This window comes from Poeciliopsis prolifica, unplaced genomic scaffold (genome assembly GCF_027474105.1).
Source record: "Poeciliopsis prolifica strain line A6 unplaced genomic scaffold, Auburn_PproV2 SCAFFOLD002, whole genome shotgun sequence".
Classification (NCBI taxonomy): Eukaryota; Metazoa; Chordata; class Actinopteri; order Cyprinodontiformes; family Poeciliidae; genus Poeciliopsis; species Poeciliopsis prolifica.
In genome coordinates this window covers 15106801-15134529 of record NW_026562377.1, presented here as the reverse complement: position 1 = coordinate 15134529, position 27729 = coordinate 15106801, and the positions used below count along the sequence as shown (strand labels likewise).

The 27729-nt window shown below is 38.0% G+C and overlaps 1 protein-coding gene across 2 annotated transcripts; it reads right to left on the bottom strand.

Annotated features, from left to right (window-relative positions):
- Positions 1 to 471: 471 nt before the first annotated feature.
- On the bottom strand, positions 472 to 27053 carry ttc39a (tetratricopeptide repeat domain 39A). Of its 2 annotated transcripts, XM_055056998.1 has the most exons (21): positions 26823 to 27053; positions 25345 to 25395; positions 25125 to 25175; positions 24764 to 24820; positions 18087 to 18191; positions 10223 to 10354; positions 9045 to 9085; positions 8730 to 8797; positions 8587 to 8651; positions 8364 to 8463; positions 8023 to 8088; positions 6663 to 6771; positions 6509 to 6576; positions 6372 to 6431; positions 5856 to 6017; positions 5486 to 5577; positions 4598 to 4718; positions 3916 to 4027; positions 3168 to 3282; positions 2887 to 3003; positions 472 to 2257 (listed from the first exon to the last, which is right to left on the bottom strand). In XM_055056998.1, exons 1-21 carry the CDS (start codon positions 26873 to 26875, stop codon positions 2143 to 2145), a joined length of 1860 nt encoding a protein of 619 aa, XP_054912973.1. In that variant the 5' UTR covers positions 26876 to 27053; the 3' UTR covers positions 472 to 2142. The 2 variants fall into 2 exon arrangements, with proteins under 2 accessions (XP_054912973.1, XP_054912982.1); XM_055057007.1 differs by lacking the exons at positions 24764 to 24820; positions 25125 to 25175; positions 25345 to 25395; positions 26823 to 27053 and adding an exon at positions 22965 to 23320.
- Between the last annotated feature and the right edge of the window lie 676 nt (positions 27054 to 27729).

The window sequence follows — 27729 nt, the reverse complement described above, 5'->3', positions numbered from 1 at the left end:
GGATTCATAGTGAAAAAACAGTGATAAAGAGCTATTTCCCAAGATCACTATTAGAAGACTGCATCTAGGACAAAGACTGGTATTTTGGGGTCACCGAGCCTTCCTATATATTAGACAACCTGTTACTGGGGAGTCATAGCAAAAAAAAAGAAAAAAAAGAAAAAACCTTTTCTACCATCACACATATAAAAACGAGGAGAGCAGACATGTTGTTAAAACCTTATCTCCCAATACTGCATTAACAAGCTTCAGTAAAAGGTTGGATTTTGCCCAAATTCAAAGTTGAGATTATGCTACTTGAGTAAGAATATAAATTAAGCAAGAGTATCAACATATTTGTCCACTTCTTAGACAATTAAGAAGCAGACAACAAAGATGCAAGCTGTGCCTCTTTGTTCTATAATCAATACCTCCTTGTACTGTGTTCTTTCAAATATGGTCTTAGATGGAAAAAAAGAAGACAGTTTAGAATAGAGTGTTCAGTAAGACATTATAATTCCATCATAAATTACAACAAAAACATTTACATGAGTCATTCTGCTCAGTGGGTAACCATGCCCAATACAATATACAGAGTGTAAACACCTGCAACTTTTAGTTTATAATTTTATCCATCTACAGCATATGTAAAATCAGAGGGAAAATGAAAATATACTTTTTACTAATTGTGTAAAGTTTAATATTTTATGGAGATATTCCATAAACCGGCTGGATTTACATTTATATGATTACAATTCCTCCACCATTAAAATACGTTTTGCAGCTGACTGAAAGTAATCAAATTATATCCCTATGTTCTCTTGTATGGAAATGAATCATAATATTTCCAACTCTTCAGAGCCCATTGGAGTTCATAAAAGGCTGTAAGACATGCACAGCCTTTTGCAATAACCCATCCACCAATCAATTACGAGGAGAAACCATATTTGTTGTACACATACACTCTTCAGCAGGATGTGGTTGTAACTTTGGCTCCTTCTGTAGGTGTTTCTAGGAAGGAGTTGGCTCAAAGGGGAGCAGCATAGGGGTGTCAACAGATAATTCTCACAATCTGTATAAGCTGTAGTGGTTTGTGGTGAATAAGAGTTTCCTTCAACATGTAAAAGGATGCAGCAGGCGGACAAGCAAACAGCCCTGATCACTTTCAAAGGCCGGTTTGTTCAAGCTCAAGTAGCCCTGGAACCAGTCCCACACACCAGGAGGCAACAAAGAGGGAGTCTGCCTTTCTAAAAGACACGTTTATCTGTCCTCTTAAAACAGGACAATCTGTGTAAAAAGGTGCAGCTTACAGTAGGTAAATCTAAAGGACATCTGCAAGTCTTGCTGGCTTTTTGACTTTGGTGAGTTATTTAGTCTACGCAAAGAGAAAATAGAGGCTTTCAGAACCGATAGTTTCAGTTTCATATCTGGAATAAAAAAAGACTGAATGAGTCAACTAACATAAATTGTTCCTAACCACTAGTTGACAAACTGAAAAGCCCCCCCTGAAATTTCCAATAAAAGGCTCTTTCATTGTGGAAAATGTAGTGAAACAATAATTATACATACACAAACCTACTAATAAAGGATTTTAAAAATTTGGTCAAGTTGGCTCTGAATTTTCATACATAGCAAAATATATGTACATGAATAGATTTTGGGAATCTTATAACAAATGGTTACGTCTTCCCTTAACTCAAATAAAAACTTTTGCAATGTTCATTTGTACACCATATGATAGTGGAGGGAAAGCTTGTATATCGCACAAATTTGACTTTGTTTACCACTCTTATGTTTTTTAGTGAGAAGCCATGATGGAAAACTACAGCATTTTACAAACACATGACCCACTTCCAAACTCGTTTCTATATCAAGTCAGATCAGCAAGTGAAGCTCCATGTAATATTTCTTTGAAAAGAGAATGTAAAAATCAGAAGAAGAAGTCCGTTAAGGCCAATCAAAGCTGCAGATGTCCATGCTAGTTTGACACATTACACCAAAAATCAACAACAAGAAAATAAACAATTGCCTCCAGATTTGATGAACAAATAAAATAAACGCTTCAGCCCCAACGGGCTGCAGCTGGTCGGGCTGGATGTTGCACTGTGGGGTTGCAGAAGCATAAAATGATCACTGCGCTGGTGTGCCCTCCTCCTCTGCCCGTTATGGACTAGAAGGAACATGGACGCCGTTCTCCCCAGTTCCCTTAGCTTTGTGCAAAGCAGCCTGGATACGGAAGTGCGTTCGTGACTCCATGGAGTAGTTTTTGTAATTGTGCCTAAAACAGAGCAGCAGAAAAATAAAGCCAACTTAAAATATGTCAAGTGATATTATTGTGTAAATAATAGGCATGTAATGGAAAAAATATATTTTCTGTTTAATAGTTAAGTTATCTCTTTATCAATTAAGCCCAAAATTGATACCAAACATTTTATTAGTAATGAGAAGGATTTCTCTCAAAAGCCAGTATGTATATATGTTTAAAAATGTTATTGAACTGTTTTTATTTACATTTAAAAATGTTATTGAACTGTTTTTATTTACATTTAATTGAGAAATGCCTTTCAGAGTAATTAATGAAAAAAAAACCTACACCAGATTACAGTAATTAAACCATTGTTGTAATTGTTTATCAGATTTTCATTGGTATTTTGGAGATTCACCTTCCAATCTCAAAGTCTCTGAGATTGGAAGGCCTCCTTGTCATCACCCTAATTTTCAGCTTTCTGCACATGGTCTATTCATTTCAATTTGGAACTCTTGCTGGGCCGCTTCAAAGTGTCAATGTTACTTTCAGTCAGAAGAAACATGGTGCTAAAATTAAAACGTCACTTTGAAACTAAATATGCCACTGGAATGAGTCATTTTGGGTTCTGCTGTAAATATTTAATGACTTCAAAGACTTACTTTGCCGTTTCTAGAAGTTTAATAGCTTCATCTCTTCTCCCCTGCTCCAGGCACAGCAGACCGTGCTCAAGGAGAGCATTAGGAACCAGGTAGTGGTCATATTTGATCTGAGTCTCACTGCAGACAACAACAAAACACAACAATGGCAGTTTTTAGTGTTGTGTTGCGTGTTTCTGTGCTTATTGTCATCTAGAAAGATCCTGTTGGTTAGTTACACAAAAAACAGGCTTCTCCTCAATTTCTGCTGGCTGCAAAATATTTCATCTGTGTACGAGGCTTACTTGCAGAGGACGAGGGTAAAGTAGTGTTCAGCCTCTTCTCGGTGTCCCAGGTGCTTGAGACAAAGGCCCTTCAACAGGCTCAACAGACACTGATCATCTATGGTGTATTCAGTCCCTGACAAAGACCAAGCACCAAAAACGCAACATGAGTCATTGTGTCATTGTTTAACGATCCATACAGTGCCTTATGAAAGTATTTACTGTCTTAAACTTTTTCACACTTTGTCATCTTACAAGCAAATTTGCTTTTATTGGGATTTTAAGTGAAAGATGAAATCAAAATATCAAATTGGTGAATAAGTGTGATATGGAAAGAAAATAATCAGTGGTTTTCAAGACATTGCACAAGCAAAAATCTGAAAATTTACATCTGAATGGGCAAATAGTTCTCATCCAAATAGGCAAACCTGGGAGAGATGAAGCCAAAAAGTCTTGCAGGATAAATTATAATGCATTAATTCACAGGAGCTTATTATAAAGGTATGCTGAACTCTTCCGATTTTAATTTATAAACAATCAAGTATCACTTTCCTTCCACTTTGAAATCATTCACTATTTTATGCTCCTCTATAGAAATACCATTGAAGTGAATTTAAAGTTGGAACATAAATTATGCAAAGGTTAAACTTTAGAAGGTAATGCATCAAATATACTGGATAAATTGTAGCTACTGTTTCAATAAAAAGTTTTAATAATTATCTTAATTTAAATCTGATATTACTTTATGCCATTCTAGAGTTTTGCATACTTGGAAAGCTTTCGAGTGTTGCCTGGGCTTCATCCAGGGTTTTCAGCATGGCCTCAGTCAGGTCTTTGTGTTTTCCAATGACTGTGTAGCCGTTCCAGATGTACATCATCTCCTGGACATCAGGAAAAAAAGTAAAATGGTTTACAGGTAGCAATTATCATTTGCTATTGTCAGAGCAAAGTATGTTGTCAGCAGCTCACCAAAACTCACTGTGACGACAACTACTTTAGAAACTTAATGCAACAATGCTTACTGCAGATATCTGAATTTGTCCCTGGTTTATTCCAATATTTACCACTGCCATGCGTAGTGATATTTGTATACATCTTGAGTTAACATCCATAATGCCACTGAGGAAAAGCTGACTGATCAGAGGACTGGACCTCTACTTATATAACTGGGTTTAATAGGTCTAACATTACAGAGCACCTTTGTTCTCTAAGAGGCAAGATTTGAGTCTCATTAAAGAATAAAAGACAGCTTGTGATGCAGCTTTGATTCATTCAGTTGATGACTTTCTTGGACAAGAGCAATGTTGTGTGAAATTTTATTGATCGAAAAATATCGAGCAGGATGTCTTTGACAAACATTTAAGTTTTATCAACACTGAAACTCTGTATGTTGAAACGTTTGACACACCACAGGGACTTTTAGAGCAGCACACTGATTTTCCAGTACTGACCAGGGGAGGAGCTGGGAGAGGAACGGGATTTTCCCCAAAGTAGCGGCGGGCTTTTCTGATCGCAAACTTCTCTGTTGGCAAAGATTTTCCTGCAATTTTCTGTTTCAGCCCAGGAACCTGCCTGAAATATGATGCAAAAAGAACATAAATAACAGCAACATGGAGACCATGAGAGAAAACTGTAGGTCACAACATTTATCCTTGAATCATTTTATTTTATTTTTTACAAGCAATCTGACTTTTGTTGTTTTTTTTTCTTTTCCATCCTTCAAACACATACAATTCAAAGAAGAAAGAAGAAAACTTGTCTACCTCAAGGAAAATGTGGGGCAATTGCAGAAAATGTGTTGTCATTTGTTATCAGCTTCATTTGTCCCCAGAAGACCAATGATTTTAGTTCAAGTAGGGAAAAATAATACGCAACAGACATAATTTAAAGACGGACAAACTGAAGTGCAAATAAATAATATATTCCTAGAGCTTTGACTATGTTTTACATGTGTTGCATCCATTTTGGATGTTGAACTCTTGACAGAGGCAGGACTTTCCAGGACTTCGCTGGTTGCTCTGTTCCATTGTTCCTACTCCAAACCTTGTACATTTAGAGTACTGACGACAATTAAAAGGTGATATATCTATCTCCAAAGACCCAGGGACGCTAATAATGACAAAACAAACCACATCCCTGGCAAACTAATCAAACCTAAGGACTTGTGTTTCAGCTTTAGTTTTCTATGTTTAGGTGATTAATTTATGATCCACTTTTTCAGCTTTACACAAACAAAAAAAAAAAAAACTTTACTATGGTTCTATGCATCTCTAAACTATCAAGATAAACGATCTGTTTCACTTTGCTGTGAGTAATGTGAGCATTATCTGGGTTCATACCTGAAAAGAGTTAGCGCACTCTCCCCGAAGGTAAGGCAGTCATCCTCAGTCAGCATGCCGAGATAGGCTGCTTTCATATAAGCATACGTGGCCTGAGGGAAAATAAAACATGCTTACCACAGCAATCTCATCGTACCTTTAGAAATGAGGAAAAATAAACCCACAAAGATCTGAGATGTCTCAGCAGAATGTATTTTTTCATATTTCTCTCCTGAGCTAAGAATAGATTCACAACATCTTGACTAAATCTGTAGTGGAAATATTTATAAATGCACATCAACATGAAAATAATTCACTCATAATTCCAGAAGTGGATAAAAAAAAAGTATTTTTCTTCCAAACAAATACATCTGAGAGTACATAGTCAGACCTTGGACCACGAGTTCTCCTTGCTAAGCAGGTCAGCGTAGAAGTAGGCCATCTTCCAGTGCGTCTTGTATGTGAAGCACCACATCAGCTCCCAGTAGCACATGTGGTGAAACTGTTTCCACTGCTGCTGAGCCTCACAGCACTCCTCAAAGAGCTTGATAGCCTGCACACAACACTGGCTGTAATTCACTGAACCTGTGCATCATTGAGTACTGCAAAAATAAATTATTTCTAGCATAACGCTGTTTCAAGCTAATTAGTACCAGTTTTATTTATTGTATGAATTAATTTTTAAAAGTTACATATTTTTAATGCATTTTTCCTACATGGTAAAATTAGTTAATTTAGTTTTTGTGTTTAAAGTTAGTTTTCTGTTGTTTTTATGCAATTGAGCATTGCATGAAAAGTACAGAAACAGAATGGTTGTATTGTTGAAGCACCATATATCTCCTGAGTACTAAGCAGGTAATTTAGTGACATTAAGACCTTTGCTTTAAGGTCCAATGAAGATACTGACCTCATCCAGGTTGCCTTTAATCTCCTCTATTCGACCAGCAAAGAACAAAAAGATGGATCCCTGCAGAAAAGCAAAATATAATATGCTATGGAACAACACAAGTCAAAAAGAAAAGAATCAAAAGTAGTGTTGCAAACCTTGGGGTATTTTTTCAGGTATGGTTGCAAAAGTTTCTCTGCATCTTCAACGTCTCCTTCCCCAGTTCCTGTGGAAAAACATTCAAAACTAATTAAGTTTGGTTTGTTTGTAGGTGTTTTTGCAGCTTGGTGTTTGTGTGTATCTTGGCTTTACCCAATATGAAGCTCATGAATGTGTGATAACACAGCAAGAGCATATTACAGAGAAACGACCTGAAGGTGCTTTCTGCAGAGCCTTCTTGAAGCTGTTGAAGACCAAACTCCTGCAGAGAAACAGAAACAGATCAAACAAAACATGAGTTAAGTATCTGCTAATGGAAGATCAGCTGAAATACAAGCAGTAAAATCAGAGCACGATCAACACACTGATTCAGTTGATAATCCCGCTGATGCATCGCTGCCCTCTGCTGGAGAAGTCAAGTCACAAATCAAACTCTGAACATCATCCGGTTTGCTTTTTATATTGGTTACATATTAGAAGCTCTGATTCAAATCATAAAAGAATGAGTCATAAAAAGAGAAACTTATAAAATGATCAAATTGCACTTGCATTACTCATCATGATCAGATTCAAAGTAAATTTTGCAGCTGAGGACTTTCATTTCACGCTTTCACTGAATGTGTCAGGTCCAACACCGTCATATCAGTAGTTATTTAGTGTTTCACCAGAAATCATAATTCACCACTGAATTATTATTGCTACATTAGATTAATTATTTCCATCTTATTACATTACAACCAGAAGTATGTTAAAGAGAGCAGAAGGGTCCTCTGTGATTTTAAAAACTTAAAAACAAGTTTTCTCTTGTGTCAGACAGGATATTAAAGCTACAGGTGAACAAAGTATCACCAAAACGATGTTCGATCAACTGAACCACACATTCATCACATACAGAACAGGCTCATGAAATGATCTGCTGGTTTCTTGTCACAAACTCCAGGAAAAGAGCTCTGCTGTAATAAACTTTTATTGACTTTAAATTATTAAACAATTTAATCCCTTACATTTACCAATTTTATGGTACAAGAATTTTAGGTTCTAATGAGTTTAAAAGCAAATATAAGAAATATCTTTTTGGTTTAACATTTGGTTGAATTTCAACAATAAGGATTTTTTATCATTTAAAGCTAATAATATCTGTAGATTTATTGCACTTTAAGCTATATTTTGATTGTATTTGAAGTATTTATTTTGTTTTAATGCTGTAAATGCAAATGTTGGATTACTTTGAATTATTTTTATTCTTCTTTTTATGAATTATGACCTTCCTGTTGCCCATCATTGGTACTTTACAAAACGAAGCTCCTCAGGATTTTTTATGCTCTCTGGTGTTTGCTGATCGGCATCCGCAAAAATGATGTTTCCTCACATTTCTGTACACTTTAAATTTAGTCTTGGTTGTCTAATTCAGTTAGCTTGTTTCTATATAATTTGGAGACCTTTGTATTGTCCTTGTTGACTGTAAAAATGTACTCATCAATAGGAACCAAGTCACTGGTTAAGTTCAACTCACCTTATTACCGGAGAATCCTACAAACTCCAGCAGCTTGAGCGTACGTGTGGGCAGCATGGAAATCATCTACAGGAGGCAGAGAAGTACATGAAACGCTCAGATTATCACAAGACATTGGTCTGTTATTAATGTAAGAATGAGTCACAACTAATCCTGAATTTACAAACTAGGGCTTGAATGTGGTCACGGTCAGACCATAATAATTCTTTATGGGTTTTTTGCTTTGCTTCGTGCTTCTAAGAATCTGAAAATGTCAAATCTGCGTTTTAAACATTGGATCAGATCTCTAAAACGCTGCATTCACTTTTACACACTGTTAGTTGTATTTTCCCCACACATACTAGATTGAAGGCTCCGACTCCCAGTTTCACACCGCCCTCAAAATGGCCGTGATTGTCGCCGTGGGTGTATCCAGTCGACTTTAGGATGGTGTGGAGCTCTCTGAGAGGACAAGATAAATCAGGAAAACAGAACTGATGCTCATTATCGGATGTTGCCAAAAAGTGTGAAATAACAAATTTAAAAACAAAACGTTCATAGTATGGATATGGTTGAGAGTCTCACTTGTATGTCTGGTAGCTGTTCCTCACTTTGATACCTCCTTTGATGAAACTAATCATGTTTTCATCCTGGACAGGAGTGGAGCAAGAAGCTTATATACAGACAAATTCAGCTGCAGTGTTTGTGTTTGATGGTTGACCACTGACCTGGAGGAAGGTGAGTGCTGCCCTCTGCAGGAGACATTCAGCATAGCAGACCTCAGCATGCAGTTCCTCTGAGGTGAACATGATTACATCACAAATTACCTTCATCAATACTGCTGACAGTTTGGGTAGCAGCAGAATACACACACACACACACACACACACACACACACACACACACACCTGAACCCTAAGGTCACACACACGATTCAAACTAACGGACTTTTCTCAGTTTAGACTGACACAAACATTCAAGAGACAAAAACATGCAAAACGCTGACATCTGACAAACCGAGATGACATTTTTAACTCTCTGACCTTCTGTGAAGCTTTTTGAGAAGCTCGACTTCCTTCTGTATCTAAAAGGGAAAGCAGACAAAACGTAGTTTTAAAATATTGACTAATCACTCTGGAATCACAAAATAACACAAACGTGCTCATACTCCTTTTTCACATTTTGTTGCATAAGAACTGCAAGTCAGTGTGTATATTGGGATTTTATGTGACAGGGGTAGATAAGTTGACCCAGACTCTCTTTATTTGGGAGATAAGTTGATACATGAGAAACCAATCTCAACCAATCCATCAGTCTTATCAAAAATCAGCCATTGCCCCCTTTTTCTCTGCTCACAGAGAGGACCGACCCACCCACCAGGTCATGTCTGCATGAGTAAAATTAACATTAGTTACCCGACTGCTGCCAACTCAGTGACTTTGTTGCTACATTTAAAGACAAACAATCAGTTTGGGACAAAATAGAAATCAGCAAGTCAGGCTTTTTAAAAATCATATTAGCCCAGAAAACTGCAATCAGTAGATACAAATACATGCCACACTTTACAGATTATTTTAAATATTTGCAAATAAATGTAAAAATAATTAAAAATCTGCATATAAGTTTTCTTCCAATGCTCAGCAGTCATGCAATCCAAATAAAGACATTAAGGTTCACAGCGGTAATGTGACAAAATGTGGAAATGCTCAGTGATGCAACACTGCCCATCTTTCAGTTCTCATGTATCAAGTGCTTTAGTAATGCTGAAAATCTTCAAAGAGAAATGTGTAGATCTGATCTCGTGTTGGTGTGAAAGTCATGCTGGATTTTCACAGTTTAAGACCAACTTGGACAGATCTCTGTAACGTCCATCCATCCATTTTCTGAGCACCCTTCTCCCTAACGGGGTGGGGAGGTGCTGGTGCCTATCTCCAGCTCTCTGTAACGTTTTTCTGTTAATTGGTCATGATGATTGATCTTAGTTTTGTTCTTTGGCTTTGCTTGACGTTAACCACAAAATTCAGCGTTCATAAGAAGCATCTGCATCAGCAGCTTAACACCAGTCATCCGACAAAGACTTCAGGCAAGCTGCTCTGCTGCAGAGAATATTCACCTCATTTACTGACTAATGTAGAGAGGAACTACATTCTGCTTTTTCATTTATTTATTTATTGCAAGTCAAACAGCTGTATTTCACTCTCGAGCTGTGGGAACGTCTTACCGCTGACAGAGAGTCTGCGCCTCCTTCATAGTACTGCCCGCACTCAGAATGTGTTGGGGGTCAAAGGTCATCATGGCCTTCATTTCTAAAATAGTGGCGTAGGTCAAAGCGTGGTACATGCTGTCTTTCGATCTGTGAAATGAAAGCAAGGCAGATAAAGAACTTTATATCAGATACATTTGATAGTAAAAGAAATAAAAGCATTATTTTAAGTGTGACTGAATCTGAGTCACTTCTTGCTCAACAAAGATTTAGTGAAAACATCAGTGACATTTTATCTGTGGATCTTCTTGTTGGACTGGTTCAGAATCTGGTTGCTCCAGGTTTAAATCATCATTAGAAATAATTGCCACATAAATGCATATTAAATGAATTACGGTCTCCTGCAGAGCTGTTCCTAGCTGGTGGTCCCAACGGCAGCTGAATGTGTAGCATACAGTCTGAATGCACGTAAAAAGTCGTGGTTTTGTTTTGCTTGTTTTGCTGACAAAAGTGTTCAGCCAGGAATGCAGTCGGGTTGCTCTGGCAACACTTCACCGCACCATAGAGTCATGTGACCTACCCATGTGATCAATCAGCTCCAACCGGTCGTACACTGAAGTTTGCATTAACCGATTTTCACAGATCAAAATTAGCACAAAGCAGAACTTGCATCATCAGAGACAGTCATAATAAACCAGAGCTATGTTTGTAAAGGTTGTAAAGCTACAACCTTGTCCTCTTTCACATACTTTTAGATGTCTGTTGCCTGAAATATAAATCACGCCCAATGGTAATAGTAAAATAGCAAAGATAAATATCTGAAATGCTTTTAAATCGTCCCAACCATTTCAGACCTGTCTGACAACCAGAAAGTAAAAACAGCAGGCGACCAGACAATGCTGGGCCACAGGCTCAACTACTGGTATTTGCTTTACATTTACATTTTCCCAGGGTAACATAAGCATGCTGGCAACCTCGACTCAGAAACCTTTAGGTTTTAGACGTTAACTTAGCTGTCTGACAGAGCTGGTTTTTAAAACAGGGACTTGATTATTTTTAACACAATGTTCCATGATGCAAGGGAAAAGCTGTAATGTAATCTCCTTCAAACACTCCAGGCACGCCTTGGACTCAGCTCTGCACACATCAACTCTATTCAGGAAGTGTAGCAACAGAAAGAGCATCACGACACGCAAGACAGTTCATTCTTTACAAAATGGATGAAATTAGATTGTAGAAATATACAGAATCAGAAAGACCTCATAAATACAGATAATCCTGCTCTTGGATCACACTGATTATTTAGCCAAAATAATCAGAACTCGGACACATCTCTATGTGGTAAATTGACTTTACATGATAGTAAAATCGACCAAATACTTGGATCGGAAGCTCATCCTCCTCTGAATTAATTTTGATGGCTGTTTGTTTAAATTGACCTAACGTATATTAACAATCAAACTGTTACAGTTTCACAGTCCAATTTATTTACAAGAAACCACTGAAAAACATTTTTGCATCCATTTCCATTAGGGAAGTTCTGCTCTCATCCCAAATGTTGGATCAGGGTCCAAATTAAGGCATTTTTAATCATCTTGTCCTGTTCATCTACTGTGTGTGATTTTTATGTATCCCCTGTAAGGAATGTTGCCTGATTCTGCACAGACAATATTCAAAAATCTAAATCAAATTATGTGTGCACAGCTTGGAAAATTGTATTGCAGGTTGCACACAGTACTTTGTTTACAGAGTGGATTGCTCCTCACAATATAGATGTTTTCACCCTTTATAGAAATGTTTGCAGTGCGGCAGCTCTATGTCACATGACCTGCCCTGCACTCTGTGACAGCTGCCTGTTTGAGGAAGAGAAAGCAGCTGAAATATTAAATTTTATGACATACAAATCTTTTCCTGCAGGTTTTATCTGAACATGACTGAAATATGGGTCAAATGAATTATATCAAATGAATAGTATAAACTAAATTAGCCAAGCTCTTGATCATGCTCCTCTACAAGAAAACATCAGCATACCAAAAGCAAGATGTGCGCTTATTGAAGACTGTTGTTGTAAGTGTTGATTCCGACACATATCTAGAGGGGAATTATATATTTAAGTGTGTTTCAGGCTATTGTAAGTTGCATGTTTTAGCATTAGTTGGGACTTTACTTCCTAATTACTGTAAGGACAAAACAGACACTGCAACATCTGGACCAACGTGATGCTGCAGAACCACAACACAAATTGTAATTGTGTTCAAAGAAACACAACCACAATTTTTTATATGTAGATCATTTAAACACTGATTAAATATTGGCTATTTTATAGCCTTTTAAAGTTACTCAGTCAACATGCATATGTAGGCCTTTGATTTTATTGACTTTATGCTGCATTGGATTGTAAATTTGCATTGACCACATCTAATCCCAAATGACTTTGATGGAACAAAAAACAAACAAAAAACCAATCAAGACATCCCTAATCAAACCTAAAACTATTCATCCCCATCTGCAGAATGGCTTCACAAACAACCTAAGCGAAGTGTTTTAAATACTCAAAACATTTTGCCCTCAAAAACGAGATTGCCCTCGGAAAATAATGGTGACATAAAAAAAAAAACCCAAATAAGATCAATTCTACTAAAAATCACCAGAACTTTTTTGATATAAAACTCAAAATTACTGCAATCTGAAAACTGCTCATGAAAAGCATCTTTAGTAGCTAAGAGAGCAGCCACAGCCTGCTGCAGATGTCATTTTTAGTTGGGATAATTAGATGGGATTATTAGCCAGACTTCAGCTCATGGCAGAGTTCCTGAGCAAATCTGTTCATTAATATTCACATTTCTGTGTGATGAAACCAACTTTTAAAGTCCCACCAGAGATTCTGGATGGAGTTGTAGGCAGGTGACTCTGACAGCCACTCGGTGGGTCTGCATGGACTTTGTACTCTGAGTCATTGTTTGGATCTTCAGCTTCCTCCCCACCACTGTGGCATTTTCTTGACAATTTGATTGAATTCATTTTTCCCTTTAAACGCTGCATGTTTCCAGAGTCAGAGGAGACAAAGCAGCTCCACAGCACCACCAAGATCCTGCCATGTTTCACAGCAGACGGGGCGTCATTTTCACCAAATGCTTTAGTCTTCCACATTCTGATCCACAGGCATAAAAAAATTACAGTTCTGGTCCAATCACATCAATGATTTGGTTTATTTATACAGCTGTGAGCAAATCGGAGATGATCTTTCTAGTGCTTCCGGGCCAGCAGTGGTACATGCACTGCAGTTCAGGCAAGAACTGCTTCATTATTAGCATGCACCTCACTGGAGAAACTGAAACCTCAAGTGTCTGCTGTCGCCAAGTCTTGTTACACCTCTGTTTCTTCCAACTATATGTTTAAACATATCCAATGTTTTTTTCTCTAAACTCTGTGAACTACTTCTTAAAAGCCACCACTCAGTCCAAGTTCTGGAGTTGATCTGTCTCACCTGATGAAACTAAGGAAGTCTTCAATCAGTGGTCGTGCACATCCGAGACCAGATATGCTTTTGCAAAGAATTAAGGGGTGCCAATAATTTTGGCACTGCAGTAAAAAAAAAAAAAAAAAGTAAAAATATTTTTATCTTAATTTGCATGAAATCTTCATAATATTAGTTTTATTAAACCATTTTAAAAAGTTCAAATTTGCCAATAAACACAATATTTTTACTACAACTTTTTAATAAAACTAACTGCTAAATTTCAACCAGACCTGTAGCATCATTGTAAACCCATCCAGATATTTGGTGTTTTGTACGTCCTGTCGTGTTGTAATTCAGTTTTAAGTCAGGCTATAAGCCTCCTCTCCGTCAGCTGACTATCCCTTGTTGGGCTGCTCTCTATTTGCTCACTGAATTAGCTTCGGTAAAACTGAATTAACCCCTCACTCTTCTCTTCAATGCAGTCCTCCACCAGTCAGATTAAAGGACTAATGACTCATTCCTCCCATTACATGGATGCAGCATCACTGTAACTTCACTTCCTCTCTTTGACAAATGAGTAACTTAAAAAGAAACATAATAAATCGACCTACAGTACACAAAATGACCTGCTTTCACGTAAGCCAATAAAGCAGTTAGCAAACTTCAGTAAAAAAATAAAGAAAATCTCATCAATGTAGATGGAATTTTATAAGTTTGAGTTAGAAGCAGAGTTATTAATATCAGTGCACAAAGCAGATAAAGTCAAAGGTGGAACAATTGCAGAGCAAAAATGAGAAACATCAGCTCCCGACAATCTGGACTAAACGAAGAAGTGATATGGTTGAGCACACAGTTAATGAGGAGTGAACAAAATGAACCTTTCACCATAACAGCCAGTTCTTAAAGTTGTCTCCAACTTGTTGACAGGATTGACTTATTATTATTGAAACATGGGAACAATCAAGGGGTAGACATTTGTATGAATCATTTTAGATCTGTTACAAGCCAAACTGCAGTTTAACAATAAAATATGCCTCATCTTCCAAAAGCTTTTCTGTTTTCCTCAGTTTACTAGTCCGCTTCTGGTTCAATCTGTGATATTGTAGCTTTTATAAGTTAGCTTTTAATACACTCAGGACCAGCATAGACCAGAATTATAGTTATATTTAAGTTTGTCAGATTAAAAGTTCCTTTTTAAAATAAAAACCTCAAAGCAGGTGTTAAACGTAGTTTAAATAAACCTGTATTAAAATGTTATTTTTGTTGGTCTGATGTAATACTATAATTTTAAATGTCATGTTTTAATAAGCTGTAAACTGAAAATCATCATAACTATTTCATAATTATTTCACATGTTTCACTTGGTAATCCGAGTTACTGAAATACATGAGCTTTTCAAAAAATTTCAGATTTATTGATTACAACTGTATATATTAAAGACAGTGCACTGCAGCTTCTTGTCACCATAGCTGTGACAAACACTGGTTCAAACTCGGTGTGTTCGATGCGTTAGCTTCAGTGTGACTGAGTGTGTGCACATCTCACCCCAGGAACAGATGGAGAAGCGACAGATCGGAAAACAAGAAAATGGAAAATAATATCGTCAGAAACACAACTTAACATCAAGCAAAGTTGTCCGAGTCGTCAGGCTCTTTACTTCCAAATAAGATCTTTGACACAGGAACACCTATTTAATCATTTCGACAGCAAAGAAATGAAGAAGTAGACGTCTTTTTTCTTTCACATAAAAAGCCTTAAACTATGATGCATGAATAAGCACAAATTCATGGAGTTAAAAACTACTTACTATCTAAATAGCCACCTATATTGTTTTTCTCTCTAACATTAAATTAGGCAGAGCCTTTCCTGTTTTACCAAAATTATTTTCATTTGACAAACAATGAGAGATTTTTTGGGAGTTATATTCTTTAAATTCAAAATTTTAGATAAGTTTTCTTAATGTTTGGTAGAAAACTGTACGACTGTAGTGATTTGGGTTTTCTGTGTGTTTATTTAGGTTTCTGTGTTCTGTAGCGTCTCTGTGTTGTCCTGTCTACCCATTGATTGTTCCCAGCTGTGTCTTGTTACTCGATTACCCTCTGTGTATTTAATCCCACCTGTGTTCCTTGTAGCTGTCTTGTCATACTGTCTGGTTTGTGTCTGTTGCTGCTGTCCATTGAGTTTCCAGTTGCTAGCAATTTTCTGAACCTTAGCTTTCTGCTCTTTATCTGTACCGCCTGGACTTCGGATTATTTTTCTGAATTCATCATTAATTCATCGTTTCTTCATTTTCTAGCGGACACGGTGTGTCAGGAGAATTACTTTTATAAAATATTTTCAGTGTCCTTCTGCAAAACTGGAAGAATAGTTTGCAGGACGTTTGACCCACTTCTCCTGACAGAACTGGTCTGACAGAAATGGGTTCGTAGGCATCTTTGGGACACCTTCACTGTCTCCTCTTACTCATTATTCTGCTACGTAGGAAAACATTGTGGTGACTCATCTAAAATATGCAATTTTAACAGAGTATGGTAAAAGTAGTATTTAAATTTATTCCCGTGCAAAACCAAATTGCGCCAGTAAAATAAATGAAGACAAAATTACAAACGCATAGTACAAGGGGACAGAAAGCTCTTCTTACTGTGAAATAGGACAGAAAAGTAAACAAAGAAAAAAACTGGGACAAAGGAGTGGTCCACAGCCTCAAAAGCTTCTATTGAAAGGGAAATATTAGTTACAGTGTGATAAAAGTTTTTATAATAGCCCACAGAATAAAAAGCAAACAGAGTAACTTAACGACAGAACTAGAGAACAAAACCCGAGGCTGGGTGGGACTCCACTCTGTCCTTGTAACTTTATTAATGCAACTTGAAGCAAGGAATCATGGAAAACCTGCAGCCATCATTGCTGTATCTGTTGCAGGGCCAGGACTGTTTTAGGTTTTCAAAGTCATAGACTTTTCCAGCACTTACTGAAATAAAATAATCAGGTCTTTTTCTATTTTTTTTAAAAAGAGGCGATCCAAGATTCTAATTAGAACATTTTGGCTATAACTTTGGAAAATATGATTGTCCTTTTATCTTTCATTTTGAAAAAGCAGAGCAGAAATGCTGGAGACTTTACAGCAGACTAAACAACACACCTCAGCCGTGCAACAAATACAGCACCACTGGTAGCAGATCTTTAAGTTTGTAAAGTGATCTCGACTTATCAATCTAATTAAAAACAGAGCCCATCACAATTACACAACACACTGAAATATTAAATACCTATGTGAATCAAAATTTGACCAACCCCTGACATTATTGCAGAGAAACGGTCTGGGATCTAAAAGCATAATCCCTCCATCTAGTCATAAAAAGCAACAATGTGCCAGCACAGCCAAATGCAAGCAAGACACAAGTCATTAAAGATATACATCAGCTACTGCAGTCATATGACATGAGTTCATTTTTTGCTGGTTAATGTGTCTTTTTTCCTCAGCTGGAGTCAAAACTCCCACTTTAAACTCTGCTTGCCAGTTAGATTTTGCTGAATAATGGAAATCACAAAAAGTTATTCTTTTCCAGTTTTGAGTGAAATATCTGGTGCTGATCCATCAACATACGTAGCAGCATAAATTTTGACAACACTGGCTGTGATGACCCTACATGTTTCTCTATCTTTTTCTGTCACTAAAACTCCCAAACTGGAAAAATCAGTTTTCCAGCAGAGCCTAAATGCATCACAGCTGAATAATTATGACCTATTAAATATTGCATTTAAGCAATCCTCAGCATTGCTTTACTGCACACAGTGACGAATGCAATATGGAATGTCTTAAAATTAATATTTAAATGTTATTAAAACGATTAACTGAATAATCCAGTGTGTCCTTCCTATAATTTCAGCTCTTGTTCTCATCTGGGTTTTGAGCTCTGTCATTGTTTGGAAGACGCATTCAGAGGAAATATTCAGTGGAGTTAAACACAGTGGAGGCACTGACAGATAGAAACATATGACAAACATTAAGTGGACATTCATGAGGAAGATGGAATCTCATATGCTGTACATTAGGCTCCAAGAGGCTAACATTTTAAAAATTAAAAAATATACTTTTTAGTATTTAAGGTTTAATTTACAGAGATCTCAAAATACAATCATGTTCAGACAGACCTCAAAAAAAAAAAAAAAAACATTTCTAAACTACCATGTTTACCACATTTGGACTCATTCTTTTAGGGACAATTTTATAACAGGGTTACTGAAGAAAAACAGCAGAAGGAATGAGGAAATGGAGTATCTGAAAAACGCAGCTAGAGAAAATGGGCCACAACCATTTCTGGGATCTGGGAAAATTCAAAGTGAACTTCCAGTGAATCTGCCCACAACTTCTTAATGAAATGTTTATCTATTTGTGTTGGTTTTAGGCTGTGGTCTTACTTGATCAAGAGGCGGGCCTGCGCCTCCTCAAACTCATTTCTGAGGAACAGATCGAGGGCAGCCATGCAGTCCTCCAGGGCCACAGACAGGTCGGACCGAGCGCACCTGCAGGATCAGACACATCCACATTAAACCTCACAGTTAAATGTTATACAATATGTGTTATCTTACATAAACCAGCAGAGCAGAGTTTACTTTTGATTCAGTAATATTAGTCAAACATGTTAGTCTTGATAAAACAGTGACTTAAATCTGCATCTTATTGGACAAAAACAACAACAATTCTTCTATCTAGCAGGTTTTTGTCTTTTCTCCCTTAAATCTGACAGTCACTTCTGACCTGGGTGCTCTTCCTGTTGATTGCATTTTGCACAATACCAGTAACTGTGCTAAAGATAAGAAACAGAAAAAGGAACAGAGGCTGCATGAGGCAGATAGATGAACCGACTCAATGAGTGTTGTTAACCGTGTCTCTGTTTGCATTATGCTGCAAATTACAGAGAAAATCAGCAGAAATTTTATTTGTATAGCGCGTTCCACCAACAAGGCAGTACAAAGTGCTTTACATCATAAAAACACAAAAATCAACAATTGAAACTTTACATTTTTTCCAAGTGCTATCATTAAATGAAGAGTAAACAGCATCAATATTTGTGTCAACTTATCAGCAATGCAATGGGAGGATTTTCTGTGCTGAGCAGAGCGCACTGGTTAGTCTAAATAATAGTAATAATAATAGTAATTTTAAAACCCAGTGCGTCGGTTTATGTGCAAGTCTAAGAAAGTGCAATCAAAATGCCGATAAAATGCTGATCACTGTGAGCTGACCATATCAAAACTGTACAGCCCACATTTTCAGATTCAGTGTGAAATTATTTTATAAAGCCAGTTGAGTTGCTGAAAATTGTTTTTGGTAGCATTTCAAGTGCATTTTACATTTGAATTGCAGTCTAGAAGATTCACAACTTTTCTCAGTTTTTAAGCAACTTATATGTGCGATTTGGGGGTGTGCACACATCTCCCAAGCTGTTGCACCTGTGGATGTGTCATTGTTAATCAGCATGGTGAGGTTGTGATGAAGTTGTATTCTCGGAATGTAACCAGTATGATCAGCCGATGCAGGTGCAAAAAGGACACACCTCATTGATAAGCCACTGGACCAGCTTCCTCCATGCAGGATTACCTCTTAAAGGCACAATGAACCAGCAAAATTACAGACAGGAAGCTTCTGCTTGCCCTAAACTGTTCCGCACTCCATAGGATTGCATTGCATATTTAAGGAGACTTCACCAAGACAATGCAAAGACCCTCCCCCTGCTTTATAATTGATTCTAATGATATGGTGCAGCCTCAGTCATTGGGGAAGGCAACATTCAGATCTACACAAACAGCTCCAGTCTCCATGATGAAGCTAAAACAGAGCAGAAGCTGACCGTGTGACAGACCCAAACAGTGGTGGCTAATACATTTTTACATTCCTGTCTGCTGGATGCACAGAGGAACAATAAAGTCATGTTATGAGGACACACTATGATGGAGCTCTGTGCAGACTGGGCTAATGACATGCAGGTGACTGCCGTCTTCACAAGCCAAAAGCTCCATTTCTTAAAAACAAAACACACTCTGAGCTGCTCTAAAATAAAGACGCACGTATACGAACCATGTTTCTTTTTTTTTAATCATATATATGCCTCAAAGTATGGCAAGCAACAAAGCTGCAGTCACAAATTTTGTTGATGGCGCATTGATGATTGTGTTGCAAATATGTTATATTTTAAGAAACGATTGAAACCATGAATTGTTTTCGACAGGATGAATAACATAACCATTAAAAGTGTAGAAAAAAGGAAACAAGCACTCATGTCACATGTCATCCAACATGTGACCACAGACTTCACCAAGCCTGTCCAACCAGCACTTGCCCTCATGTTTACTCTGTGAAGCAACATTTACACGTATTACTTTCATTTTCATTTTAAATAAATCTCACTGCTTAATACTTATAATTCTGTAAAAATGTATCTACAGGCGCAGATAAACCAGGCCTACTGTGACCCCATGAGTTTCACCTCATTTAGCATTACATCCATTTAGTAAAGTTTGGTTTATCTGATTTACATAAAGTGACTTGCAAAATGTGATTACAATAAGTCCAGTCTGAACTCATCAGCTAATGTGTGCTGACCTAAGCTCGTATTTTTCTGATTTTCAGTGTAACCTGATAGGTGTGAAGCTGTGACCTCTGGTGTTTGTTTGTTCTCTGTTAATATTAAAAAGAACAACAAGAAGAAGATAAACAATACATCCTTGGGTCTTCAGATTGTTTCTTAGATTATTTACTTCCACTGTTAAGATCTTCACACAGGATTTATGCGTAAACTAACGAGATTGTCAGAAAGAAGCGCAGCTGCAAACAGAAACCACACAGCATCCTATACCCAAATCCTCTTCGCTGCACACAAGCTTTATATATTCAAATTCATGATATGTAGTGTCTGCATATTAGTTCCTAAAGCTTTCAAAGTGTTAAAAGTATGCCTCTCGAAAACAACTTTGAAACAGTTTTAAAGTTTTTGAAAGCAGACTTTGTAAACAGGACTGGCGCCCCTCAGGGTTGTGTTTTCTCCCCACTCCTCTTCTCTCTTTACACAAATGATGGCACTTGAACCTTTCTCTGGATCTGAGGTGGTTCTCTCACATAGCTACTGGCTGGAATAAGACCCAGAAGAAAATGTAGCTCCTGCAGCAACTCAAGAAGAACAACCTACCCAAGGAGCTGCTGGTCATCTTCTCCACCATCATTCAGTCCATCCTGTATTTGTATGTCACTGTGTGGTTGGGCTCACTCACCAAACAAGACAGGACCAGACAATATGTCTGCACAGAAGGTCATCAGCGCTGACCTTTCCCTTCAGACAGAATTTCTACAGTCCTAGGGTCAGGAAAATGGCAACCAATATATCTGCATAACCCACACATCCTGGACACAGAGTGTTTGGACTCTAGAGAGCACTGCTTGCAAAAACAAGCTGCCACTTAATACAAATTACATAAAGATCGCAAAGCACAATGCAATACTTCAGTTTAGCGATTTATCAGGAACAATTGCTATTGCTAAAAATTGTATTACAAAGAAAATCCTCTTTTGATCACAACAAAGTTCTCAACTAAAGATGTTGAATCAGTGGCAGCTGCTAAGTCTTCAGGCCAATTTGTGTCTTTTCTAATTATCACCCCCATTTAATGTTCATGTGCTGCCAAACTTCAATCATTTCATAGCTGTTTAATTAACTGTTAGATAAATGTATCTCTCTTGGAAGCTATATATTTTTGATCATTTACAGCAGTAATAATCATTATTTTCACAACATTTGTATTACTTATGGATCCGGGTTCCCTTTGAGCAACTCGATTTATAAAACATGAAAGATAATATTGTTAAATATCTTTATTGAAATAAAAAATATACATTTACTTGCAGGATGACATGTTCTACTTTAAATTACTGGTTGCACAAGGAGGTCAAAACTTCCCCCGTGTCGGTACAAGTTCTTGTACCGTCGGTATGAAAAATGATTTAGTTTGATGAAAGTCAGCAAAGAAAAGAGCAAAACGGTAAAGGTACAAAATGGCGAAGGAACAAAGTGACCAGTGACCTCATTGAAACAGAACAGGAACAAGAAAGCACATTGCACAACTACAATGATATGAATGTATTGTTAGTTATTTCACGGTAAAAAGCTCACATTTCCATGGGATTTCAATTAAATTCAATAAATCCGAATCTGAATTCGATCCCATTCAGTTCTTTGTAACCAATCAAGTTCAGTTCACACTTTTATGCATCGAATTCAACTGAATTCAATCCCATGTCATTCAATCCTCTTCAGTCAAATCCTTTTTTTTGCAGTGCAGTCCAATTCAGTTAAATTCTGTTCAGTTCAGTTCAATTAATTATTTATCCCAAAAAAGATGAAACAATTCATTATCCAGGATTTTAAGTCATTCTTTCGTTTAGTCAATTTTAACACCAAACTCTGCTATTAAATAAAACAACAAAGTTATCACCTGAAACGTGTCTGAGCCAGATGAGTGAAAATCTGTAGATTTAAATGTGTAATTTCATTTAAGTGAAGGGATTGTTTTAAGTGTTTATTCTAACTCCAAATCTCTTGTGAATCAACTACAAGATAAGGCTGACTATTTGCAGAACGCTTGATAACTTATTTAGGTTGTTTAAATAGGTTAAATGACTCCTCGTCTTCGTCACTGTGTTATCTAAATCAGGACTAGAACCAACAGAACTGCAACTGCCTGGTCGGACAACAACTTTCTGGCACTTTCAGGCTTGAGGCCACAGCAAATGAAAAAAACAACAACAAAAAAACAAATCACCATAAAGTGAATGATGAATACCTTTGAAACAAGGAAAGAGCTGCAGGCAGAAGAGGCTAAACGAACAAAAAGAATCAATTTGCTTCAGGATGTGCATACCACACATTGTCCCAATAATTCAATAAAGTTTCAAGTCAGCAATTCTGCTAATTTCTCCAGAGAGCAACTTGCACAATGCTTTCCATTATCAGGCAGATGCACACATAAAATCATCACACCATGTGGTCGCGCAGACCAGTTTGCAATAACACACACGCGCGCGCACACACACACAGCTCCACAGCAGTGACGAAGCATTAGTTTGTCGACTCAGAGCTCACAACCTTCTCATTCCAGCTGAAATAACAATTTCAGAAGCTTTTTTTAGGTAAAGAAAAAAGAAAAAAAAAAGTGATCTCGCTTATTTGCCTAAGCATCATGGTTAAAAAGACATTTCCCCTCATATGACGAAGCGGAGCATGCAACATGCAGCAGAAATCTTACCCATTTGACAGACTCGCTTCTTCTTGTGACATTTTCATCTGGCACAGTGCGTTTAAAGGAAAGACTCAGAGATAGCAGACAACACACAGAAGACTTGCAGAAGTGAGCCTCAGGCCTTCACCGGGGGCAGCGCAGAGTAATAATGCACTGCGCTTCTTTCTGTGGCTGCAGAGTCTAGAGCAGAAGCAGCAGAAGAGAGGAGAGGGAGAAGAATGAATGAGGGAGGAGGGCGGAGAGAGAGCGAGGGAGGGAGGGAGGAAAAGGTCGGAGGCAGCAGCAACAGCAGCCCTTAATGAGATTGGCATGACCATCACACATGAGGAGGAAACACACGACCTGTCTGCGCTGCTCTAAACACACACAAACACACAAACAAAAAGCCGGGACCACCTCCCCTGATCGCCAGCCTCCCTGCAGTCTCTGCTCTGATTGGTCAAAGCAAACTGAGGGGTGGGCTTTGAATGCCTACAGGTTTAGAGCAGTGAGTGGTGCCCAAAGTCGGTCTTGGAGAGCCGGCATCCTGCATGTTTTAGTTCTCTCCCTGGTTTAATGCACTTATAGATCAAATGGTGGCTCGTTAGAAGGCTTAAGGTGAACATTGCTGAAAAGGTTGTTAGTATCATCAGGCAGAGAACTGAAATGTGCAGGATGTTGGTCCTTGTGGACCGACTTTGGGAACCCCATGTTTCAGAGCCTGAGGGCTTTCATGCAAGATGGGGGGAGGAAAAAAGAGTGAGAGTTACATCATATAGTTCTATATAGTTCAGTGTGTTGCAGTGTCAGAGAGAGACTGCAGCGCGTCCTGAAGCAGAGGCCACGGATGCAGCACAGCAGCTCCCACCGGTCATGAATGCAGAGCCGGCTCTCTGCATATAGCAGAGCAGGAAGAGACTGACTTCATCTACCCTCACATGGCTGTTCTGTTCTCCTGCCTTGTGTAAATAAAAATGTTCTGAATGACAAATGTTTGGTTTTCATGCAGCCTGGATTCTGTCTGTGACAGGATTCAGGTTAATATAATATCTTTCTGCAGTCAGATTCCCTAATATAATATCTGAAAGAAAAGCGCTTCACTGCTAATGTGGTGTAAAGTTGGAGAAGTACTCTGAAAAGTGTGGCATGCTGGTGAAATTAACTAATCAAACCATGCTCTGCTGCTGTTACAGCTAATTATTTATTTATTTTTTTTCACTGAAGAGCTCGAGCTCAACCAGACTGAAATGACATCTCTTTTGAAAAGACATTTGCAAATTTCTTCTTCCTGGGCTTTGACTAGGCCATCTCCAGTTCTCGAGGTTCTACTGCCCTGGAACCTTCAGGTGCCTCCTTACTTCAACACACCTGAACCAGGATGTGGTTGTCTGGAGTCTTTGGCTCTGACTCCATGTTTAGTTGTTCTGTTGAACCTTTGCTCCAGCCGCAATTTGTTTTGCAGCCTCTTGACAGCTTTTCTAACATCGATACTTTGCATTTAGCTCCATCCATCTTTCTATACGTTCTGACCAAGTTACCTATTTCTGCTGACCACAAATCTGCGAGTATATGCTAGTTTTTCCCCACCATCCAACATTCTGAATGCTGCAAAAAACAAAAACAAAAAAAAAACAACCTTCTTCCTCATATTTGCTAAGCACCACAAACTTTAAATATAACTTCTAACAGCTTTCTTTAACTATTAGCTTCTTTATTCTCGAGTGGGAGGGGTGGGGGTGTAATTCCTGCTGATTTATTTGCAGCAAACGCTGCCTGAATTTCTGCAATCCAACCCAGAGTTTGTTCCATTCAGAGCGAAGCCCTACCCATTTGATGACGGGTCCATTGACCCCTGAGTGTCGCTGTTCTCTGGAAGCTGTAACCTGAAACACAGGAACAAAATTGAAGGTGTTCAGAGAAAAGCAGCAGCTCTCAAGGGATAAAACCAGCTGAAAGCACAGCTATTGTTTGAGAAACACAAGCGTGAGAGCCAAAGAAACACAGGCAGGGATAGATGAAGACACTCCCGTTTTGTAAAGGTATTCACAACAATCTAATGAGACCTTTTTAGATAATACTTACTTGACATTTTTTGGGTGAAAACAGCCTTATTTTTAGTTTATTAGGTTAGATGTGATCCTCAGTAAGTTTCACTAACATATTTCAGAAGAATCAGAAGAACCTTACTTGAAGTCGGTGACGATGGGGTCCAGCTCTGGACCACTTAAAACAAACAACCTGGAATCAGAAAACAGGATCAGCCGCATTGCCTCCGGATCATCATCATCATCATCATCATCATCATCATCATCATCATCATTACGGGGTCGCTTTTGAGAAGCGACGTTTAATTTAGCAGTTCCACTCCTCATTGTGACAGTATGAAATGAATGAAATGCAAACATACCGGCTCGGTGAGTCTGGGCTGTCAGGCATATCTTGTGCCTGTTCAGTGACTCTGTAAAGACAAGACAGAAAATGTAAGACATGAATTTCTGATGGAGCGGGGAGGAGATCTCAGGAATAGGGATTCACAAGATTGTTGGAGATAAATCAAATGCTTACGAGGAAAGCCTCCTGGAAGACAACAGACCGTAAACATAATGGTTTCAACAGAATGAAACATTCAGAAAAAGGGCAGCCACACAAATATGGAAACCTGTCTTGTTTTATAAATCTGCAAAGGCTGCTGTGTTTTCACACAAAGTGTAACATGCAAACTGCCAATAATATCAACAAAATATGAAATGACTATGCTATTGCTGAAAATTTCAATATCAGTTATTCTTGCCTCCATCTTTCTGATAATTTTCAGTTCTTTATCATTAAACAATCTGAGCACCACTCCGAGATTAAACGTCTCAGACGCTGAAGAAATGGATCAGGTGGGGCATTAAGGGCAATTACTGTCCATCCAACAGCAAACACGTATTATAAATAAACACGGTGATTCTCTAACACTTTAAATGTAACATCCGACTCATAGTGCGTATGAGAAGTCTTGCTGCGCAATCTGAGTCTGCGATTCAATGTAATCAAATTATCTTGCAGATCACCAGCCAACCCAAGTTGCTGCACTTTGAAAAGGATCAGAGGTTAAACTTAAAGAATGATTTTCTGAGAATTAATTATTCCAACAAACACGGGAAGAATCAGGTCATGATTCCTGTTAAGAAATATGAGTTTTCTTCTTTTTTTTAAATATCTCATTCTCTCATTACTTAACATTTTCTTATAAATTAATTGACAAGAAATCAAATGTTGAAAATGTATTTTGAGAGATGCTTTTTCATGGAGCGTTTTTTTTAATTTTATTTTATTGATATCACCAAAACATCTTTCTCATCAAATATTTGCGAATAAATAAATTGTTTTAGTTTTGCAGCCAGTCAAAAGTGACATAACTTTTCAAAGACACTACAAACATTACTCACTTTAAATGATTACTTTTGTGGGCCAAACCCTAATTGATGAGGTAAAATGGCAACTTCATTGTTCAAAAGGTCTGTCAGCCAGAATATCACATTTACATTACAACAGGGAGATGAAGTAATGGTTCTATGCATTTGGGTTCCTAGAACCACTGAACCAGACAGCAGCATTGTTCCTTTGCACTCCTTTCCATTTGATCTACGTCAGAACTGCTGACTGTAATCCCCATTTACCGCATCATGACAGTAATGCTGTCCAACAGGCCAGACATTACAAACACAAACATTTTCATGCACTTCCTTCTGCCTCGAATGCTCTTAAAAGTTGATGAGTTCGGGCTTAAACGAGTTTGTTCTCTTCTGATGAACTAAATAGGTTCTATATATAGAACTGGTCTGGTCCTGGTTCTGGTCCTGGTTCTGGTCCTGCACTGACTGCTGTCCCTAAACTCACCTTTTGCCGTCATCCCTCCTCGCGCTTCGCCTCAAGCTGTTAATGAAACTCATCCCACGGCGCTGAAGACTGAGCAGCCCTTCACACAGCGGACATGGAGGGACACACACACTCTCACACACTCACACACAGGACGGGACAGGACAGGACACGGGCCGCCTCACTGTCACCTCACACGGACACGAGTGGCGGAGAGCAGCCGTTGGGCCTCTTCCTGCTTCCTGACGTGGTGAAAAGGTGTGCTGCTCTTATCACCATAATAATGGCTTTTGTATTTAAATGCACAGGAATGTGGCTCCGCGGTCCTAAAGCCCTCCGAGTTTAAACACCTGTTGATGACAGACGCTTAAAAATACAAAGAAACTGCTTGTCAAAGCTAAATTCTTAATTTAAGCATTAAAATACAAAATTAAAGTAAAAATCCCAAACACATATGAGTATGTTTATAATAATTTTAACAATATCACATATTTTGTAGACATTAGAGATTTGGAACCTGTTACAACACTGCAAAAGTAATAAAAATAGTAGAAATAGACGTCTTATTAACACTTACTTTATGATTTATGATGAAATGATCCTATTTGCTACAGCTGCTCAACACTCCCATTATGTTCAAAATAGAAAGGCAGACTGTGCAAATAGTTTATTAAACTGTCTCACGTCAAAGGTGATTTTGCACAGTCCGAATTCAAAATGTATAAACTGAGCCGAAAAAGGACAATTTAAATGAACCAATATATACAGTATCTAAGCCTCCATGTATAATTTTGACTCTGAGTGGGTTAGAGTAAATCTCTGGTCACTCCAACAAACCAAAATGAGTAAGTCATCCAGACTGAGTCGACGTAAACATCTCACTGAAATTGGATATTTTCTCTGCATGGAGTCGCTGAAAGTGAGGAAA

Bases quoted from the DNA above. Each gene is read 5' to 3' on its own strand.
- ttc39a (XM_055056998.1), bottom strand. From the start codon at position 26,875: ATGAGTTTCATTAACAGCTTGAGGCGAAGCGCGAGGAGGGATGACGGC. The intron at 8,652-8,729 runs GTCAGTGGTCAA...ACTCCTGTCCAG, and splicing joins CAGCACTCACCTTCCTCCAG to GATGAAAACATGATTAGTTT. The intron at 5,578-5,855 runs GTCTGACTATGT...ATTTTCCCTCAG, and splicing joins AGGAGAACTCGTGGTCCAAG to GCCACGTATGCTTATATGAA.